The following is a 23052-nucleotide window of genomic DNA, read 5'->3' on the forward strand; positions in this document are numbered from 1 at the left end:
CCCGACGTCGTGGCCTCCTTTGCCTCACCCGGGGGACACCAGATATCTTCTCGAGCCGCCGAACCTGCGGGTCTCCTCGGTTCTTCCCCCGGTGCCATTGCCGCACCTGCGAGTCCCCAGACGAAATCCCCTGCCTGCCGGCACCGCTGCTACACCCAGGGATGTGCGCTACTCACCCGACGTCGCTGCCTGTGGGCCTCCCCTACCTACCGACGCTGCTGCTATACCCAGGGACGTGCTTTACCCACCCAACGTTGCTGCCTGTGGGCTTCCCCTGCCTGCCGACGCCGTTGCTACACCGAGGGACTTGCTTTACCCACCCGACGTCGCTGCCGCACACGTGGGCCTGCTCAGTCCCCTGATGTCGCTGCCTGTGGACCTCTTCAAACTCTTGACGCCGCCGTTATTCCTGGGGCTCGCTTGGCCTTCCTGACGTCTTTGCCACGCCTGTGGACCTGCTCACCTTTTCCAATGCCGCCACCTGTAGTCCTCCTCGGCCCACCGACACCGCTGCCACGCCTGTGGGCCTCCCCTGCCTGCCGACGCCACTACCTGTGGGTTTCCTCGACCTGCTGACGCCGCTGCTCACCTGTGGTTCCGCTCTGCCCGCGGGACACCGCTGCCGCGCTGGGGACTTCCTCAGCCCAACCTACGCCGCTGCCGCACCTGGGGATCCCCACAGCCCGTCCCACTCCACTACCACACACAATGCAGCTCTCTCTCTCTCTCTCTCTCTCTCTCGCAGTCTTGGTCGCCCGGCATACAGTCGAACCCTCCAGGCTACCGCCAGGGGAGGCATCCTGTCAATCAGCAAAACCGAAGGACTCTACACTCGATGACGCCCCACAACAAGTGTCACAAGGACACGGGGTCGCCCTTGCCTCCAAGATTGTCATCCAATAATTATTCCATAACCATTGTCTTGGGGGGGAGTATTTGTAAGGACAACGCTTTTTCCCTATTTTCATCGAACCCAATCATCAAGTCGCGTTGTTCTTACTTCCGTCTGATAGAGCGTTCCGCGGCCTTTTCGCCGATGTATAACACATGCAATTCCATTATTTGTACGCCTTAATATATCTAAATGTATGTCTGTAAGAAAACACAAATTTACTGTCTCAGAGTCATTTCTGTTCGCGGTGCGAGACTGCACTACATATCCGTCCACACCTGTCTATGTTAACCCAGTTTGTCTGTAAAATGTAAATAAATCATCAGTACCCAGCTACCTGTCTTAATCTCTGGTCCTCACAAGTGCATGTGTTTGTGTGTGTGTGTGTGTTTTTTTTCTGTGTAGGTAGGTCAATTGTCCTGATTCGGTATTGTAAAGAGGAAAGTGTGACTGAGGGTGAGTTTGGCAGCTGGATTGATTAAGTTTATGTGGGAGTTGGGCGGGGGGGGGGGGGGGGATTTGCCCGCTTGTGTTTAAGCTTGTGATCCCACCATAGTCTCTTCAAATGTATTGAAATATACCTACATCAGTCTTTGTAGCCTCGCCATTGTACAATCGGTCAGTTTTTGGCACCCATGTCGTAGACATTATATAATGACTTTAAAAAAAAACTTTATATACTACTTAACCTTTTAAAGAAACCCTAAGCAGATATTTTGTTAGTAAATTTCTGTTTTGACCGTGTATGGAGTGCCGTTGAAAAGAAACTCTTAGGATCTTACTACTACAATGCATTATGTGGAAACTATAAACAAAAGTCACGAACTTCATACAGGAAAAACTCCAGATTTATTTTGTAAGTAAGAACGAATTGAAGATCGTTTTCAAAAACCAACAAAACAGAATTTGATGAGTCAACATTAAGAATCTACAGAAAAATATAAAGAAAGCATAAGGAGAAGAAATCTGGTATGATAACACTGAAAAAACAATGCTGATCAGTAAGGGCCAGACTAGGTATCTAGGATTAAACGATAGAAATAGGATAAAATGGAGAAGATACAAAATGTTTATACGTAAAAGAAAATTTATTACTTTACTGTGAAACAAAATGAAATTTAGAAACATTTGCATTACTTACTGTCCAGCATACAATGAAAATTAGAAATAGATATAGCTTTATGCAGCAACCATATCAAGAAAATAAAGAGGAATTAGTAGCAAATATAATCTATTGGTAGTACTAATGAGGGAGGAAGTGGAGAATAGGAAAGATTTTATAAAAGAAATGTGGTATTTCAGAGAGAAGAAGCTCAAGCAAACACAAACAAAAGGAGGAATAAAAGAAGCAAGGGAGCCGTTTCAAAGGCTTATCCCACCCACTACTACTACTACTATAAACAAAAGTCACGAACTTCATACAGGAAAACTCCAGATTTATTTTGTAAGTAAGAACGAATTGAAGATCGTTTTCAAAAACCAACAAAACAGAATTTGATTGAGTCAGTATCACTGTGTAAAAATGGCGAACTTTACATAGAAATAAAGGAAGAAAAAGATATTTAAAATGACAATGAAAATGGAACTTGTCAGTCAGTCTGGTCGTCTTCATCGACCATCGTTATTAGAATACTACGCCTTCCTGTTATATTGTATACGTAATTAAGTGTAATTAAATCGTTTACTTGCCAAAGGAGTAATTTCTTCTGTCAATTTATCATTTCATTCTACTAATACCTATATTTAATTGTAGATTGTCTGTCTGGCATAGGTATTATAGCTAGCTAGTAGTAGCTGGTCTGTGAGAACGTCCTTTTGTTAACTTATCAGGTAAATATACCTAGTGGTAGATCTAGGGTACTTATCCGCGGCGGCCTAGACTATGGCAGTTGCTGTTTTTGTATGCAGTTTTACCTACTGAACAAGAACTTCAAGTAATATTTATTCGGACTACTGTAATTAACCCCCCCGGGGTCCAGTACTAAACACGGCGAAATACATTGGACACCCCAATCCCTAGTTGATGTCGTATCCGCGGTTACGTTCCTTGCAGTCCGTGCAGACTGCTTCTGTAGAAATACCCATTTGGGTTGCTTTTTAAGAATTTACTGTTATTTTTGAGGGGTCTACCATAATTTAACCTCTAGGGGCCAGTACTAAACACGGCAAAGTACATTAGACGCCCAAATCCCAATAGCTGTCGAATTACCCCTTATAGAATGAGTAGTAGGCTAGTAGGTATATGTAGGTGGTGGACACCGCCTATATATCATACTGTATCTTAGGGGACCACATTGGAAAAGGGGGGAAGGGGAGGCGGTAATTGGGTGGCAGGAAACGCGAAACGAGCAAAAGCCGAGGATGTGAATCCCACTGATACCTAGTTCTTACTCACATTACAGTTAAACTGATAGAATGTTTTCAGACTAACATTGACCTCTATAGGGTAATACCATAAAGGCAAACAAAATCCATAAACATAAACAGAAACACAGACAAGAGACGGTAAATATTCCGGTCAGCGACTGGCGGGAATTGGGCTGTGGTATTGGGTAAAAGTTTTACCGAACCTGGTACCCTAGGCTAGGTTAGGGTGGGTTTGAATTGGGCATTTACTGGTGAAACTTCAGAAACATTCAAAGCCTTGTCCCTGAAAAGCCCAGCCTAAATAGTGATACAGGCTTGTTTTGGGTTAGTATGGAAAGTTTTGCCAAACCTGGTACCCTAGACTAAGTTAGGGTAGGTTAAATAGATCATTTACTGATGAAACTAAAGAAACATTCAAAGCCTTGTTCCTGCAAAACCTGGCCTAAACTATATTAATAGCCTAGGAACCCTAAAACTAAACTAAACGCACATTGGTATCGAACCCTTGGCTCCCAAATGAAAGGGATAAATACTAATACCAAATATAGCCTACCATATGTTAGATTTACGTCCATAGGCTATAGCTATAGGCCCTACTTCAGTATTAGCCTTTTAAGACCTGTGCTTCTTTTTGGAATTTTTGCTTTATGCATAGATCTCCTTGATATTGTACAGTTAGTAATTAGGAAGGTAAGCAGTTGGGATATTGTAAGTAAAATTATCTGGGCAGGAAATTATTACTACGAAACTGCAACTCACTCAGGTATTCAGTCTTTAGTTGATGATTGTTCTGTACTTATGGTGCACCATTTTGAGTTGTTTTATATAAATAAAAAGGTCTGTAAATTTTTAGCATGAATATTATTAGAAATTTTATACATTTTTACAGCTCTCAATCAAAAGTTGTAACAATTGAGATAAGGTGACAGCTTAAGTTTCAGTTTACAGGTATTTACTAATGAGTTTCATTTTTTTTTTTTCAGGCATCTAGTCACCAGGAAAGGCCAAAAATGAAGATGAAAAAGTATTGTGAAGTTTTAGATTTTATACAGAAACACAAAGCTGAGGATGTAGTACAGTGTTTGGTCAAACAGTTCCCAGAGTAAGTATAGCTTCAAAAGGTAGCTCTGTATAAAAGTCAGTTAGTATACCACAAACAGAATCTGTAATGTGGATAGGTGAAAAACAGCTACATTGAACAAGGCAGTAGTATGACGAAAGCTGTCAGTAGATGGGAGCAAACATATCCTATGGTGAGAACTTGTAAATTCACTTAAAATTGATATCTAAAAAATTTTTGTTTACATAGTGGAAAGCAGTCATACAGAAAATGTTATGCATTAGCTTTTGTAATGTAAAAACTGCTCTTATTGGTGGTGCAATACTGGACTATTAAGTTGGTTCCTCAAACGTTTACTGGCTTTGAATAACAAGAATAAAATGCTTGTGACTAACTTCTTCTAGTGATGTGTATATGTAAGATACAAACAGTGCATTAATGAGACATTTAAAGTATTTTAGATATTTCTTTCCATTTCAGAATTAAAGATGATACCTTAAGTAACATCTACATTCAGGAGGTACGAAGAAAAGTTAAGAAAGCTTATCATCGTATCAGTGCCCCAGATAAAGCAAGTGATATTTATGAAAGGTACAGCAAAGGTTATTTTTCATTGCTTGCCTCAGTGCTTCGTTTTTATTTTATAGTGGAAGGTAATGGCTGGAATATCTTGGTCCTTCTTTTGTGTAGCATAGATTTAAAAGCAGGCCTGTTCATGAGTTTAACCATCCTTATGATATATAAAGAAATCAGCCATTCATCCCCTGGAATAAGATTAGTATTTTAGTATGCTTCCAGAAATTATTATGTAAAGGTTTATAGGTTATTTACTTTTCAATTAAAGGGTCATTGAAAAATGATAGTGTAGGTAGCATCAGATGCTTTATCTATCATTTTGCTTTAGTAGTACTACTCCTTTTCAATCAAGCTCTATCACTGTACAGTGTGTCACCAACTTAGGGCAGATTCGATCTTACAGCACTTTTTCAGTGCCATTAATGGCATTTTACAGTGCTGTAACTTGATGTTGCATCAAGTTATGGTGCCATAAGCGCCGTTGACGGCACTAATGGCAAGACTAGACATCAAATTAACAGTGGTTATAGCACTGTAACTGGATGCAACATCAAGTTACAGCAGTGTAAGCGTCATTTAAGCTCCAATTACGACAGAATCAAGTTACGGCACAGAACAGAACACAAAAAAGCCTGTAACTGGATCATCAAACTTTTACAACAACCAATCACACTAAAGCACAAAAGAAAACAACAAAATTAAAACACAAAAACAACTAAACAAAAGACATTACACTTCCACGCAAACCACTGCCTCTTCAGAAATGTACCACACTGTGTTTTTTGTGGGGGCCACTTTGTACACTGGGCATTCCTCCCGAAAGAGGTTCTTCAGATACAGTACATATACCCTGCATACATTTTGGGGTAAGAGTCATGATGGTAGAAAGGATCATTACTCATTACTTTCAGAAGTATTAAGGCTGTTTGCTTTTGCTTAGTGTATTTAAGAAAGTGTAAAGGATAACAAATTGGAGGGAATATTTATTCCTTTTTCACTGAATTAAATTTTATAGCTCTTTGTGCAAATCTGAACTTTCATATTTATTTGTTTTTATATTGTACGGTACGAAAAAATAGTTTACTTTGTTTTCATCATTTCTTCACGTAACTCAGAAGTCATTACTTTTTCAGATATCTTTCAAAGACTCAGTCAGGTGAGCCACCAGAAATATTAGTCAGGATGGCAAAGGAGATGGACTACTCGGCATCAATGCTTTCAAAGTTAATTTTGGAACAGTATTTAAATACTAATTGCCCTCAAATGACAGGTAAGGCATCTAGCATCAAAATGTTTTTAAAAGAATTAAGACACGATCCAAAGGAAAAAGATTTGTCAATACAGGCATTCCTCGGTTAATAGCCGAGTGACTCGATAACTGGAAATCGCAATACTAATTACAGTAATAAATGACATATATGACGCCTTAAGTGCCGATAAACCGCTTAACAGCACTGATAAACCACTTACCAACACCGATAAACTGCTTACCAGCAACGAAAATTTGGTCAACAACGTTGCTAGCCAATCCCTGTAACACCAAAACACTGTAAACCGGTCCCGCCAGTAAGCGGGGACTGCCTATGGTGTATTAGCAATCACCCAGAAAACTGTTGTATATGTGATTGTTTCTTGAAGACAAAGCCTAGCTAGCATGCCTATACATACACATTTCCTGGTACAAGATCACAAAGTTTTCCTTTGATTGAAAAAGAAACCCACAAAATCACTGTGTATAACATGTTTATTTAAGAGTATTTACACTTTATTTTACTCTACACTCGAGTACTTTCAGACTCTATCTGTGGCCCATTTTCAAGAGATGTGTAGGTTGTCAGCCTGGGTCTTACACATCTCTTGAAAATGGGCCACAGATAGGGCCTGAAAGTACTCGAGTGTAGAGGAAAATAAAGTGTAAATATTCAGAAATAAACACGTTATACACAGTGATTTTGTGGGTGTCTTTTTCAATCTTTCGAAGAAAACTGAAAAAAGTATTTGTTTGGTTTTTCATTTGATGTTACATCTCTTCAGATAATCACAGAACTCCTTAGCTTAGGAAAAGCTGATGCAGTAATGCCATAATGCATCGTTTAGCTTAAGTTTTGGAGGCTGGTTGAAGGTATGTGTAAAAGTGTTAAAATTAAAATTTAACAATATATAATGTAAAGATATTTAATGTACAGTTAATATTAATGAAGTGAGAGATTAACAGGCATGAGGCAAGGTATAGAGTTGTTTCTGTAAAGCAGTCTTAAATTATTAATAAGGATTCAAAATCATTATAATCTTGAACATATAAAGTTAAGAGGCTATAAATCACAGCTATAGGAAGACCCAGGAAATCATGGAGGAGGAAGGGGATAGATGAGGACCTGGACCTGATGCCAGTTAGGAAGAAAGACCACAGGACAGAGAAGAACAGAGAGACATTTTGTCCATCTGACCCAGTAAAGGGAAATGCTACTGTAAAAACATTGATCCCGTAGGGGGTTAGTGCTGTCAGTTTACCTCACATGGTGAATTGTAGGGATTACTTAGGGTCTTTACAATATCCCTTCACCCTCTAGTTGCAACCACTTTCATTCCTAATATATTTTACTTCTATTCATATTCTCTTTCTTCCATATTCTCTAACAATTGTTTCATAGTGCAACTGCGAGGTTTTTCTCTTGTTACAAATTTCAAACCTTCTTACTGTCAATTTCCTTTTCAGCACTGAATGGCTTAAATTTTATGTTTAAATGTATGTTGTTCAAAAAACATTTTCATACAATCAACTTACCTGTCAGATATATACATAGCTAAGACTCCGTCGTCCCCGACAGAAATTCAAATTTCGCGCCACTCGCTACAGGTAGGTCAGGTGATCTACCGGCCGGCCCTGCTGGGCGGCAGGACTAGGAACCATCCCCGTTTTCTATCATATTTTCTCTGTCGCCGGTGTATCAACATTGGTTGCTATTACCTCCTGACTTAGATTCTTATTTCATCCTTTGATCATCGTTTCTCGGCTTTTTGGTGACGTATCTGGATCGTGTTTTTGGCATTCGCTACTGTGGACTGTTTTTGGAATTGCTTTTTGGTTTTTTCTCAGTATGTCTGATTCAAATGTGAGTGTGAGAATGTGTGTGAATGTAAGCTGCAGGGTGAGGATACCGAAAGCTTCGGTTGATCCTCACACTGTATGCTGTAAATGTAGGGGGTTTCAGTGTTCTGCTAATAATACTTGTAATGAATGCGAGGGATTAAATGCAGAAGAGTGGAAGACTTTAACTTCTTATTTGAAGAAGTTAGAGAGGGATAGGGTTAGACGTCTGAAAGGTGTGAGTTCAAGGCCTATTGAGCCTTTTACTGATAATTCTAATCCTACTGATTTAGATTCTCCCTATGTTTCTCATTCACAAAGGGTACTTTCGGAATCGGCCTCGGAAATCGCCGATCTGAAAGCTACGATTCGAAACATGAAGTCCAAAATGGCGGACTTACAAGGTAAGGCTAGTGAAAGTGAGCATACAGTGAAAGTGAGTTCCCCCAGTGTTGTGGAGGGGGCGTTGATCGTCCCTGCGACGCTCCCCAGGCCTAGACCTCTTCCAAGCTCCCATGCCCAGAGGAGAAGGAAAGTCGAAAGCCTTAAGGAGGTCGTGGGGAATCCCCAACGGTCAGGACGTCCCTTCAGCTAGCTCTGTTCATGGCAGGCTGCTCAAGGGCGCTCTAGAAAAAGCGTCCTTCGTGAGTGTTTCTCATCCTCTCCCTCTCCCTCACCTAAACGAGGGTGGAAGGAGTCGAATTTATCGAGGCCTCTGAAGCGTCATATGAAAGAGCCCGAAATTGACTCGAGCCCAGAGCGTTTCTCAGATGACGCTCCCTCTTCTATTAAGAAGGCGAAGGTGGCGTCAGCGTCACCCGATGAGTACGCAGAAGTACCCTTCCTACTTCTCCCCCGATTGATGACGAAAGGCGTCATGCAGTTGACGTGGGAGAAGCTTCTAGGAGAATTATTATGGCAGTTCAAGAGCAACTGACCTCTCTAGTGGAGAGTTTTAGCGCCTCGTGGCAGGACGTTGCGCTCTTCCAATCAAGGAAGTCTCGTCCACTCTCCCCTGCTAAGCGAGAAGCGTCATGCAGGGGACGTGAAGCTTCTAAACATCTTACAGAAGCTTTCGGGTTCGAGAGGCGAGAGCGGTTTGCTTACGAAAGTTTCGTAACGCCCAGAGAGCGTGAGACGTCTTTTAGACAGAAGCGTACTTTGAAAGCTGTTGGTAGACGTGAAGCTCCAACCAATATTTTGGCGCCAAGTAGGACGCCTTTTGAGAGCGGAGCGTCTTCCCAGGCGCGAGGCGTCATCCGGACGTCAGCAGCCAAGGTAAGCGGGAGGCGTCAGCCAGGACGCTTGGCGGGAGCGAGAAAGCGTCATCCAAGCGGGAAGCGTCTTCTATTTATCGAGAGAAGCCTGAGCTTTTTGGCGCTTCCAAGGCTATTAAAGCGGGGAAGAGGAAAGAATAAATATTTCCCTTAGCCCCTCTCCTATTAGGAGTTTGTCTCCTACCAGAGGAGGAACGTACAGAGGTGGGGGAGCGGAGACTCCATTTAGATCCCAAGTTGGAAGGAAACTCGGATGAAGAATATAAAGGAAGAGAAGGACTGTCGAACTATAAAGTTTTGACTGCCTTGCTTCTAGAGGAGTATGGAGACGAATTGACTCCTGCCGCTCCTCCTTCTCCGCGCTCTCTGTTTTCGAGTGCTAAGACGAAGAAGTCTTCGTCTTTTCTCAAAATGAAGCCACCACATTCAATGAAGAGGGCTCTACAATCCTTAGACTCGTGGATGAAGTCTAAGAAGGACTTAGTAAGAACGGTCTTCTGCATGCCTCCAGCGAGACTAGCTGGTAAAAGAGGCATTTATCAGACGGGAGAGAATATGGGTATTGCTCTCCCGTCTACGTCAGAAGCAGACTTTTCGACCTTAGTTGACGCTTCACGTCGACAAGGTCTCAACTCGGCACGGATTACGTGGGGCATTTCTGAACTGGACCATCTCCTCAAGGGACTCTTTCATGTATTGGAAGTTTTCAACTTCTTAGATTGGTCCCTGGGGGATGTTCCAAGAAGGCCCATGATTCGGAAGGAATCGAAACCTGAAGCCCTTTTGTGCATATTGTCTTGTATAGACAAAGCGGTACAGGATGGCTCTTTTGAAATCTCCTCTTGTTTGGAGCAGGTCTTCTAAAGAAGAAGAGGACGGTATATGGTGCCTTTTTAACCAAGGCAGTCTCCCACGCTCAGAGGGCAGCGCTGCTGTATTCGCCTTTGTCTGACTTTTTGTTCCCTTCTCAGTTGGTGAAGGACATTGCTCATTCATTAACTGAGAAGGCGACTCAGGATCTTCTGACGCAGTCAGCAAGGAAGAAGCAAACCTGCTTCTACATCGGACAAGAAAGGACCGAGTACATCGGTTCAGCCCTTTCGAGGTGGTCCGACCTCCAGACCTCCCGCAAGAAGGAAGGCTCCGGAGAAGAGAGGTAGGTCTGCCTTTCGTCCCTTTAAAAAGGGAAAAACAAAATGAAGCTTCTCTCCTCCAAGCACCAGTAGGTGGCCAGGCTCCTGGGATTTGTGGAGGCCTGGACACTTATAAACACAGACGCGTCATCGTTGGCTATAATAAGGAAGGGATATCGTATCCCTTTCCTGAACACTCCTCAATCCTCCCCTAACGTCAATACCAAGGGAACGAACAGCCAGAAGTACAAGGATCCTGTGCGATGAGGGATACTCTTCGATCGATGGTGGAACAAATGTGGGACAAGAGAGCGATGAAACTAGTACTAGATCAAAACTCCCCGGGGTTTTACAAATCGCCTTTTTTCTGGTTGCGAAAGCCTCCTGAGGCTGGAGACCAGTACTGGACGTCAGCTCTCTGAACAAATTTGTTCAGAAGGAGAAGTTCTCCATGGAGACTTCTGCTTCAGTCCTGGCGTCATTACGACAAGGAGATTGGATGGTGTCTCTAGATCTCCAGGACGGCCTACTTCACGTCGCGATCCACCCTTCATCGAAGAAGTACCTCCGTTTCATGACGGGGGGAAGGATCTTTCAGTTCAGAGCCTTGTGTTTCGGCCTGTCCACAGCTCCTCAGGTCTTCACAAGCCTGATGAAGAATGTAGCGAGGTTTCTTCACCTCAAATGAGTAAACATCTCTCTGTATCTGGACGACTGGCTCATCAGGGCCAGATCAGAGAGACAGTGCTTGGAGGACCTGAAGTTAACTTTAGATCTGATCAAAGCGTTGGGATTGGTCGTGAAAACCTCGAGAAGTCGCAGCTGACCCCTGACAGGACTTAGTCTATCTGGGGATTCGGATGGATTCTCGGGGTTTTCGAGTATTTCCTTCGCAAGAGAGAATCGCAAAAAGGTTTGCGGATAGTCTCTCTCTTCTTAAGGAAGGAACATAACGTCGGCGAGGGAATGGTTGAGCCTTCTAGGGACCCTTTCCTCGCTCGAACAGTTCTTCCCGCTAGGAAGACTTCATTACGTCCGCTTCAATTCTTCCTCAAGAAGTCTTGGAGTTGGAAAACTGGACAACTTTCGGACGTCTTTCCCATTCCACCAGTGGAGATAAGATCGCACCTGGAATGGTGGTTGCCCCCTCTGGAAGAGAACAAAAAGGGATCTCTCTAAGGACACAGAACCCAGACCTAGTGTTGTACTCCGACGCGTCGGAGAAAGGTTGGGGAGCAACATTAGGCTCGAAGGAGGTGTCAGGCACCTGGGAACCAGCACAGGTGACTTGGCACATAAACTGCAAAGAGCTCTTCGCCGTGCATCTGGCTTTGAAGAGTCTAGAACCTCTGGTGTCGAACCAAAAGTAGTGCAAGTAAACGTGGACAACACCACGGCACTTGCCTACATTCGAAAACAGGGAGGGACTGGGGACTCACTCGTTCCTTACGAACTGACGAGAGACCTTTTGCTTTGGACGTCTCACAGGAAACTCTCCCTTCTGACAAGGTTCGTGCAGGGAGTAAAGAATGTGAGGCGGACAGACTCAGCAGGAGAAAACCAGGTCCTTCATACAGAGTGGACCCTACACGAGGAAGTGTGTCAAGATCTCTGGTCGCTGTGGGGGACTCCTCATGTGGATCTCTTCGCCACATTCATTTCCAAAAGGCTGGCAGTCTTTCTTTTGCTCGTCGTGGAAGATCCAAGAGCTCTTATGGTAGACGCCTTTCCTGCTAGATTGGTCTCGAGTAGACGTATATGCTTTTCCTCCATTCAAAATCCTGGGATTAGTAATAAAAAGTTGTGGCGTCAAAGGAGACGAGGATGACATTGATAGCCCCCTTTTGGCCAGCCCAAGATTGGTTCACGGAGGTGGTAGAGGTGGATCGTAGACTTTCCAAGATCCCATACCAAGAAGGACGGATCTTCTCAGACAACCACATCAACAAGAGGTACCATCAAAACCTCCCCGCTCTCGCTCTGACTGCCTTTCGACTATCGAAAAGACTCGTCAGAGCGAGAGGGTTTTCTCGCGAAGTTGCAAGCGCGATCGCGAGAGCACGCAGAAACCTCCACTACGAAAGTATATCAATCGAAGTGGGAGGTTTTTAGAAGGTGGTGTAGATCTAAGAAGTTGTCCTCCTCCACTACCTCTATAGCGGAAATTGCTGATTTCCTTCTATTCCTGAGAGAGCAATCTCATCTAGCTGTATCCACAATAAAGGGATACAGAAGTATGCTCTCGGCTGTCTTCAGGAATAGAGGATTAGATCTGGCAGATAATAAAGATCTCCACGATCTCATACGGTCATTTGAGACTTCAAAGTCGAAGGAACCGGTCCCTCCGAACTGGAACCTAGACGTGGTCCTCAAGTTTCTTTCATCTGAAAGATTCGAACCTCCTCATCTGGCTTCCTTTCGAGACATTACCCAGAAAAATGCCTATTCCTATTATCTTTAGCTACGGCAAAGAGAGTTAGTTGAATTACATGCTCTGCAAGATAAAGTAGGTTTCAAGGGAGACTCAGCTATTTGCTCGTTTAAGATCCTGTTTTTTAGCTAAGAATGAGAATCCCTCGAATCCCTGGGCCTAAGTCATTCGAAGTCAAAGGCATATCGAGTCTCGTAGGAGAGAAGCAGAAAGATCTCTATGCCCTGAAGAGCTCTAAAGTTTTTACATTCAGAGAAAGCATCAGATGGGAGGCTCTAGACAAGGCTTTCTTTGGTGCGCGGTAAAAGACCCCACAAGAACTGATGTCCAAGAATGCGCTGGCATTCTTTGTGAGGAACGTCATTACAGACGCGCATAAAAGGTCTGTTTCTGACGAACAGTTACGACTGTTGAAAGTTAAAGCTCATGAAGTGAGAGCAATAGCGACGTCTCTCTCGTTTCATAAGAATATTATATCGCTTAAAAAACATCATAGATACGACATTTTGGAGATGCAACTCAGTATTTGCATCTCATTACTTGAAAGACGTTCGTGTGACATATGAGAAGTGTTTTTCTCTAGGTCCGTTCGTATCGGCGGATACGATTCTGGGTACGGGAGCCGACACCAATCCTTAAAAGTATATACTTTTCTTCTTTTTAGATATGGTCTGGAATCTCTTCGAACAATGGAGGACTTGGTTTAGAAAAAAAACACCGGGCGGCCGTCTATGTTGTTCAGTAAGAGAATCTTGTCATATCTAATTAGATGAGTATAATTTTTTTTTAGAAAATTATGTATGTGTGCGTAGTGGTTTTGAGTTACGGTTGTTGTGACGAGTTCGGGGATAACTCGGAACAATCCTTAGTTCTAACATATGGTTAGGATCAGGTGGTCGGGATTGGTTGTGTGCTCCTTCATAAGGTGTATTGTCATATAAGTGGATCAGCACCCATTGACAAAGTCCTTTCAGGCTCTGCCGAGTAAGCGGATAAGACCCATCGCAGACCCACAAGAACTCTTGGCCATAGATCATATATCTCGCTAAAGTTCTTGAGGTGATGCAGACTACTGGGCAAACACCACGAAGTCTACCACCTATCAGGTAGGAACCAAGGTTTTATTTATACTACAACATATGTTGTTTACCTGTCTATTCCCTATAGTAGCTGTCTCTTACCCTCCACCGAAAGGTGCCAATCAGCTATGTATATATCTGACAGGTAAGTTGATTGTATGAAAATGATATTGTTGTTACAATAAAGTTTCATACATACTTACCTGGCAGATATATACAATTAAAGGCCCACCCAGCCTCCCCGCAGGAGACAGATGGAAGAGAGAAAATATGATAGAAAACGGGGATGGTTCCTAGTCCTGCCGCCCAGGGCAGGCCGGTAGATCACCTGACCTACCTGTAGCGAGTGGCGCGAAATTTGAATTTCTGTCGGGGACGACGAGTCTTAGCTATGTATATATCTGCCAGGTAAGTATGTATGAAACTTTATTGTAACATAACAATATCATTTATGATGATTAATGAAATGTAGGAAGAATACAGTTCACTGAGGTGTTGCAACAAAGAGGAAATCTATGTATGTATTTTAACCTTGAATAACCAGAACTCTGTTTAGCATAAGCTGCCTGGTCTCATGTCTTTCATATTCTGTTACGCAACCAGTCATATCCACAGCACATATGTTTGGTATAATAGCAGTAAGCATTCTGGGTGGTAACTAATGTAATTGTTAAAACTGGACTCTGATTGTCATTTGATTAGGAATGAAGATTTTTACAAAAAGCATATATGAAATAGAAATTTCTTGGCAAATTTATTGTGTATGCTGTAGCAATATTTTTGACCATTTTTAGTTCTATTATCATCAGAATTTTAGTTTCCTTTGTTGATCAGTGCTAAAATATTTATCACCTGATGTTAAGGTGTGGTTGATTTGGCATTCAAGGAAGAGCAAAGCGCTAGAAAAGTTGGTTAGGTTGGTTGAACGATATACGTACGTATACATGAAAACTAGGACAACAGTAGGTAATAACATCCTGTCACAATACAGAAGCATTTAAAATTAGAGTTGGTTTACTTAAAGGATTAACACTTTGCTGATCTCTGTTTTTACTAGCAATAGATGTATAGATTGCAGGGCTTAAGAAAGAAAATTTATGGCAATTGTAATATGCAGGTTGTGTGGTGATTATGGTAGAGACAGAAGAATTGTTAAGGAAGGGTAGGAGATTGTTAGGAATCTCTGGAATGGAGTAGTATGAAGGTAAATGTGGGTAAAAGTGAGGTCATGGTGTCCAGTAAGCTGAGAGAAGTTAGGTCATTAATACAAGATAGAAGAGGCTTTGATTTGAATCTGAGGCTGGAAAAAGAATAGAGGCAGCTTTAGGGAATTGGAGGAAGGGGGCAGAGGTAGTGTTGACAAAAAAGGCCAAATAAACTGAATATAAAGATCCGTTATATCTTGTACCGTAATCAGACCAGTGATGATGTATGGTTCAAAATGGTCATTAAGAAGGAAAGAGGAACAGATGAAGGGGCAAACAGAAATGAGGATGCTCATGTGAACTTAGGAGATCTCATTTTTAATTAGACTGTAAAATGGAGAAATTAAAATTGTGAGGGTGGTAAAGGTTACTGCTATGATAAGAGAGGCGAGATTAGGATGGTATGGGCATGTGGTGAAGATGAGTGAGGAGGCACAAATGAAGAAGGCTTGGGTGGAACCTGTTAGGGGTAGAAGGTCAAGAAGGAAGCAGAGGATCAGATGAGAAGATAAAGTGATGTAGGATTTGGAGAAGGGTTTAGCAAAGGAAGGTACTTTCAATAGATATATGTACTCTAACTGGAAAACATGTGGCAAGGCAACTGACCCCTTAGTTGAGGGATAGTGGTGGGGATGAAGAAACTTATCTTGAGCCCCAGCTGTAAAGCTTTCTGCAGTTTACTTTGTCTGTTCTGCTTAGTCTCACCCTACCTAGCTGTCCTACTTTAACTTTATGTTTTCATACAATCAACTTACCTGTCAGATATATACATAGCTAAGACTCCGTCGTCCCCGACAGAAAATGAAGTTTTTATGTTAAAACAAAGTTTAATGTATACTTACCTGGCAGGTATATATATAGCTATATTCTCTGTTCCACCTGGCAGAAATTTTCAAAACTCGCGGCAAACGCTAGTAACCTATTAGAGTCAGGCAACCACCACCCCGTTACCGTGGCGCAGCGCTAGGAACCGTTCCCAATTGGGCCAGATTTTCTCTGAACCCTGTCTCCTGAGGGGAGGAGGGTGGGAATTAAATTATATATTACCTGCCAGGTAAGTATACATTAAACTTTGTTTTCATACATTCAACTTCCCTGTCAGATATATACTTAGCTATAGACTCCGTCGTCCCCGACAGAAATTCAAATTTCGCGGCACACACTACAGGTAGGTCAGGTGATCCCGCCTGCCGCTGGGTGGCGAGGAATAGGAACTATTACCGTTTTAAGCCAGATTTTTCTCTGTCGCGGTACTAGTAACATCGTTGCTAGTTCCTCCTGACTTGAATTTCGAATTTCATTACGCCGTTGATCTTTTGGACTGCTATTTGGTGACGTATTGATCTTTGGTTTGGCATACGCTATTGTGGACTGTTTTTTTTGGATTTGGCTTTAGAATTTCTCATAATGTCTGACGTGTCGATTTCGTTCAGAGTGTGTGTGAATGAGAATTGTTTTGTGAGACTGCCGAAAGCTTCGGTGGATCCTCACACCTCTTGTAAAAATTGTAGAAGGGAATGTATGCTCTCAATTGAATGCATGTGATGAGTGCAAGAATTTGAATGAGGAGGGGAATGGAAGTTGCTTAATTCCTACCTAAGAAAGTTGGAGAGAGATAGGACTAGGAAAGCCTCTTCCAAGAGTGTAAGTAGGTCGGTCTCTAACGAGCCAGTTAGCGGACTATTGCCTATTGATAACCCTATTGTTTCCTCCCATACAGCTTTACCTTCCCGATTATCGACTCGGCAAAGCTCAACATCTGAAATTGCGAGTCTGAAAGCTTCGCTTAAACATATGGAACAAAAAATTAAAGAACTGGAAGGTAAGTGTAGTGAAAGTGTTCCCAGTGAAGTGGAGGGGTGCGTCTGATCGGGCTCTGTCTCGCTCCAGGCCTAGACCTCTTTCAAGCTCCCAAGACCAGTGGAGAAGGAATGTCGAAAGCCGCAGGGAGGTTTCAGAGAATCCCCACCGGTCAGGCGTCCCCTCGGCAGATCCTGTACGTTACGTCCCGGGCCTGCCAAGGATAGTCGTTGGAAAGACGTCCTGAAACAGTGTTTTTCTTCGTCTTGATTCCTCATCTAGAAAGGATGGAGTTCGGATAGATTGTCGAGACCTTCGAAGAGAACTTGGAAGTCTCCTTCATTCGACTCAGCCCTGAAGAATTTCCGAAGAATATCCTCCGGAAAAGAGGAAGAAGATGTATATTCAAGAAGCTTCTTCTCCTGCATCGAGGTTGAAAGAGAGACGTAGCTACGAAGGATGTTAGAGGATATGCAGAAACAGTATCTTCCCTAGTAGGATTCTTAAATCTGATTCAGCCTAGAAGGAAGGATAGATTCTCCCTATCAAAAGATCCCGTCCGTTAGAAATATCTGAGAGCTCGGACGAGGCGCTTGCCAGAAGCTTGGCGCCAGCCAGACGTCAGGCTACTGTCAAGCGCAAAACGCCGTCAAGGCGACAAGATGTGTATAGGGAACTTCCTACGAGGAAGAAAGTACATGAGATGTCCGTATCGAGGAGTAAAATTGGAACTCCCGAAATCGGACGAACTCCTGAAAGGAAGCGCAAAGAGCCTGAAGCGTCTGAAGCGCCTGAAGCGCCTGAGGCGCCTGAAGCGCCTGGGGCGCCTGAAGCGCCTCAGGCGCCTGGAGCGCCTGAAGCGCCTGAGGCGCCTGGAGCGCCTGAAGCGCCTGGAGCGCCTCAGGCGCCTCGGGCGCCTGAAATAAGGCGTAAAGCTCTTCAAGTAAAAGGAATGAGGCGCAACGCGCCTGAAAAGCCTGAAGTGGCTAAAGGAAAATATTTAACTCCTAGAGAGCCTAGAGCGCCTGATATAAAACATAGGGCGCCTGGGGAGCCTAGAACGCCTCAAAGGAAAAGCAAAGAGCCTAGGGAGCCTGAGGCGCCTGAAAGAATAAGCAAAGCGCCTAAAGAGCCTGAGGCGCCTGAAACGAGGCGCAAAGCGCCTGAAGCGCCTGAAGCGTCCGAATGGAGACGCAAGGCGCCTGCAAAGCCCGAAGGACGTAAAGCGTCTAGAGCGCCTGAAAGCAGGCGCAAGGATTTGTACAACCCAAAATACAATTTGGATGAGTTATCGGAATTTGAAGCGGACTTGGAGGCTCCTCTTTGGGATTTTTCTCAAGATCAATTTTCCCCTGACAGGGCCTCTAGGTGTCGCACAGGTGATCGTAGCCCCTGTCGGAAGGAATTGATCATGAAAAAAGAGAACGACATATAAGGACTTCTCCTGGTAGGGACGAAAGTTGTCGCACAAGCGGCCACCGTCCTTGTCAGGAGGGCCTTAGGGTAAAAGAACAACATCCGGCCTCTCCTGGCAGGGACTCAAGATGTCGCACAAGCGACCGTAGCCCTTGTCAGGTTGCAGCCGGTGTTGCTGCAAGCCCTGTGCATTCCCGAGAGAGGAGTCCCCCGGTCGCGCACTCTTCTCCGAATAAAACTCAACCAGAATTAGAGGATGTTTCGGACTCTGAAGAAAACAAGGGGGCAGGTCTTTCTGATTATAAGACACTAGCAGCCCTCTTGTTAAAAGAATTTGGAGAGTCTCTGAGTCCTGCTGCCCCTCCTTCTCCTCGTCTTATTTTCGATTAAGAAGGCTGCGAAGTCCTCCTCTTTCTTGAAGATGCAACCGACCATTTCAATGAAGAGGGGCTTTGCAGTCGTCGTAAGGGGAACTTGGCTTAAAACCAAGGAGGAGGCGGGGAAGACTGTGTTTACCTGTCCCCCATCCAGGCTATCAGGGAAGAGAGGGATTTTGGTATAGCACAGGGGAATCTATGGACTTTTCTCTTCCCTCATCTGCTGAAGCGGACTTCTCGACCTTGGTGGATTCGGCAAGGAGGCATGCACTTTCCAGCAGCCAAAACAAGCTGGACAATGTCTGAAATGGACCATCTCCTCAAGGGAATATTCCATGTCTTGGAAGTTTTTAACTTCCTAGATTGGTCCCTTGGGGCTTTGGCCAACAAGACTCAAGACCCTCAGTTTTTTGGAACCAGAAGTCTTGCATAGTGTTTTGGCATGCATGGACAAGGCAGTGCAGGACGGATCGGCTGAAGTGGCATCCTTGTTCGGGACAGGAGTATTAAAGAAGAGGGCTGTCTTTGGTTCTTTTCTTACCAAAGCAGTCCTCTCTCCAGTCAGAGGGCTTCTCTTTTATACGCCCCTCTGTCTAAACAGCTGTTTCCTTCTCAGTTCAGGTGAAGGACATTTCCCATACGCTTACTGAGAAGGCAACACAGGATTTGCTGGTGACATTCTGCTAAGAAGCCTAGGCCAGCTGCTTCTGTTTCGAAGAGGGAGCAACACCTGCCCCAACAGCCCTTTCGGAGGGTAGAGCTTTTAGCCGAGCCCCAAGAAAGAGGAGGAGAGAAAAGAGGAAGATCTTCCATTAGAGTTCCAAGAAGAACGCAAAATGAGATTCCAGTCCTCCAATCACCAGTAGGGGCCAGACTTCTGGGATTCTCGAAGCATGGGCTTCAATGAAGCAGATTCTTGGTCCCTACAAGTGCTGAGGAAAGGATACCTCATCCCCTTCAAGAACAGACCTCCATTGACGACGACTCCGAGGGAGCTGTCGGCGAGATACAAGGACCCTGTAAGAGAGAGATCCTTCTTGGACTGGTGCAGCAAATGTTGGAGAAGGAGGCCATCGAGGTAGTACAGGATCCGCACTCCCGAGGTTTTTACAATCGCCTATTTTTTGGTGCCGAAAGCCTCGGGGGTGGAGGCCTGTCCTGGACGTGAGTGCATTGAATCGCTTCGTGGAGAAGACAAAGTTCTCCATGGAGACATCCACTCGGTTCTCTCTGCTCTTCGTCCAGGAGATTGGATGGTCTCCCTCGACCTGCAAGATGCATACTTTCACGTCCCCCTGCATCATTCGTCGAAGAAAAATATCTTCGATTCATGGTACAGGGAAGGATTTATCAGTTCATGGGCTTTGTGTTTCGGCCTCTCGACGGCTCCTCAGGTGTTTACAGCGTTGATGAGAAAACGTAGCAAGATGGCTACATCTGAAGTGGGGTGAGGATATCTCTTTACCTAGACGATTGCTTATAAGAGCGCAGACAAGACAAAAGTGCTTGGAGGACTTGGAGATAGCTCTTCAGTTGACCAGATCTCTCGGATTGCTCGTAAACCTCGAGAAGTCTCACACAATCCCCAGTCAGACTATCGTCTATCTGGGATTCGGATGGATTCTCGGGGTTTTCGAGCGTATCCATCCCAGGAAAGAATCTCGAAAGGGTTTGGAGAAAATCTCGGTCTTTCTAGAGAAAGAACGAAGCTCAGCGAGGGAATGGCTCAGTCTTCTGGGCACTCTTTCCTCGCTGGAGCAGTTCATTTCTCTAGGGAGATTGAATCTGAGACCCTTGCAGTTCCATCTCAGAAGGAGTTGGAACAGAAGAAGGAAAAGAGATCTTTTGGATACCCTTCCGATAGGAGAGAGTATCAAAAACCACTTACGATGGTGTTAGGACCACTGCAGACACGAAGGAGTGTCCTTGGCCCTTCAGAACCCTCACCTAGTGTTATTCTCAGACGCTTCGGACACGGGGTGGGGAGCAACACTAGGGACGAAGGAAGTGTCAGGCAGTTGGACAGAAGAACAGAAGGCCTGGCACATAAATGCAAAGGAACTCTTAGCAGTGCACTTAGCACTGCAGGTTCTCGAGAACGAAGTCAGAGGCATGGTGGTCCAAGTCAACTCGGAACACCCACCCCGGGCTCTGCTTATATAAGAAAACAAGGGGGGACCACACTTTCTTTCTCCCTTTACCAACTAGCAAGGGATCTGTTGATATGGACAGAAGAAAGAGGGATTCGACTCCTGACGAGGTTCGCGTTCAAGGAGGAAAGAATATAAGAGCAGACAGACTGAGCAGGAAAAACCAGGTCCTTCCAACAGAGTGGACCCTTCATTCACAAGTCTGCCAGCAACTATGGTCTCTTTGGGGGAAGCCTCAAGTGGACCTGTTTGCAACATTCCTATCCAGGAGGATGGAGAACTTTTGCTCGCTGGGGGACGATCCCAGAGCCTATCCATAGATGCCATGCTCATGGATTGGGAGGGCATAGACGCGTATGCGTTTCCCCCATTCATTCATGCTGGGGAAGTAATGAGAAAGTTCGTGTCCTCGGAGGGAATGAGAATGACATTGATCGCTCCTTATTGGCCTGCAAGAGAATGGTTCACAGAGGTACAGGAATGGATAGTGGACTTCCCAGACTCTTCCGAAAGGACGGATCTGCTCAAACAACCCCACTTCGAGAGGTATCACAAAAATATCCACGCTCTCGCTCTGACTGCCTTTCGACTATCGAAAGATTGGTCAGAGCGAGAGGCTTTTCTCGCGAAGCGGCAAAAGCAATCGCTGGAGCAAGAAGGTCCTCAACCATGCGGATATATCAATCGAAGTGGGAAGTTTTCCGTAGATGGTGTAAGGCGAAGAAGCTGTCCTCCTCCGATACCTCTGTGACCGAAATTGCTGATTTCTTTTGTTTTAACGAAAAGAATCTCATCTGGCAGTGTCAACCATTAAAGGTTATAAGAGCATGTTATCAGCGTGTTCAGGAATAGGGGCCTGAACATAGAAGAATAACAAAGATCTGCATGATTTGATTAATCATTTGAAACTAAAAAATTAAGAACTTCTCTCACCCCTAGTTGGAATCTGATGTGGTTCTCAAATACCTTATGTCGGAGAGATTTGAACCTCCCGTAAAGCTACTTTCCGGGACTTGACTAGAAAAATGCATTTTCTTAATAGCTCTCGCCACTGCGAAAAGAGTGAGTGAGCTGCAAGCGCTTGATTCTATAGAAGTGGGTTTTAAGAAGGATTCGGCTGTATTGTCCTTTAAACCTTTATTTCTTTCTAGCGAAAAATGAAAACCCCCTCGAGACCTTGCTTGCCTAGGACTTTTGAAGTAAAAGGCCTTTCTCAATTAGTTGGGAATGAAATGGAAAGAACTTTATGTCCTGTTGAGAACTTTGAAATTTTACCTGCAGAAGAAGAAAAGCAGTTGCAGGGTTGCAATCAAAGTTTATGGTGTGCAGTTAAAGACCCTAGAAGAGCTATGTCAAAGAATGCCTTAGCATTTTTTGTTAGAAACATCATAACGGAAGCCCACATGAGCTGTGATAGTGAGGCATATAAGACCTTAAGTTAAAAGCACACGAAGTACGTGCAGTCGCTACATCATTGTCGTTTAACAAGAAAACATGTCAATGAAGAACATCTTAGCGGCCACGTATTGGAGATGTAACTCAGTGTTCTGCCTCACATTTACTTGAAAGATGTGAGAGTGACATATTGAGAAATGTTTTTCTCTCTAGGACCTTATGTATCAGCAGATACAGTGCTAGGGGAGGAGAGAAGACTGATCCTTAATATTAATTTTTGTCCTTATATTTTATATATTGTGATTTTAAAATTATTGGTGTTGAGTTTTAGGTTGTTTGAAAGGTTGGTGGGGATAACGCCTTTCAATCATATTTACTAATCCACGGTTAGGGTCGGGTGATCGGGATCAGTATTTTACTCCTTTATATGCCAGGAGGCATAGGTATATTGTCATGTAAGTGAATAAGACTCCCAGTGACAATTGCCATTAGGTTCTGTTGAGTAAGTGGATAAGACCCCATTGACAGTCCTTTTCAAGAGTTCTCAGCCATAGGGCACACCCTCGCTGAAGCTTTTGAGGCGAAGCAGACTTCTCAGCACAAGCTAAGAAATCTTTCGCCTAAACAGGTAGGAACTAGGGTATTATTAATTAACTTGTATTACCTACACATATGTTGTTTACCTATTAGGTCAGTAATTAGCTGTCTCTTGCCCCACCCTCCGCCAAAGGTGCCAATCAGCTAAGTATATATCTGACAGGGAAGTTGAATGTATGAAAATGATATTGTTATTGTACAATAAAGTT

The 23052-nt window shown here is 44.0% G+C and overlaps 1 protein-coding gene across 4 annotated transcripts in view; it reads left to right on the forward strand.

Moving 5' to 3' along the window:
• Positions 1-1689: 1689 nt before the first annotated feature.
• The window catches only part of LOC135203551 (CDAN1-interacting nuclease 1-like), a 54982-nt gene continuing 33619 nt past the window's right edge, over positions 1690-23052 (forward strand). The window contains exons 1-4 of one of the 4 annotated variants that reach the window (XM_064233287.1): positions 1690-1748; positions 4243-4361; positions 4800-4910; positions 6029-6165. In XM_064233287.1, the coding sequence (XP_064089357.1) occupies positions 4270-4361; positions 4800-4910; positions 6029-6165 (340 nt within the window). In that variant the 5' untranslated portion in view covers positions 1690-1748; positions 4243-4269. Of the gene's footprint in view, positions 1749-2240; positions 2337-2531; positions 2551-2604; positions 2723-4242; positions 4362-4799; positions 4911-6028; positions 6166-23052 lie in introns of those variants that run through there. The other 3 variants (XM_064233286.1, XM_064233289.1, XM_064233288.1) reach the window with 3 other exon arrangements.

This window comes from Macrobrachium nipponense, chromosome 36 (assembly GCF_015104395.2).
Source record: "Macrobrachium nipponense isolate FS-2020 chromosome 36, ASM1510439v2, whole genome shotgun sequence".
NCBI lineage: Eukaryota > Metazoa > Arthropoda > Malacostraca > Decapoda > Palaemonidae > Macrobrachium > Macrobrachium nipponense.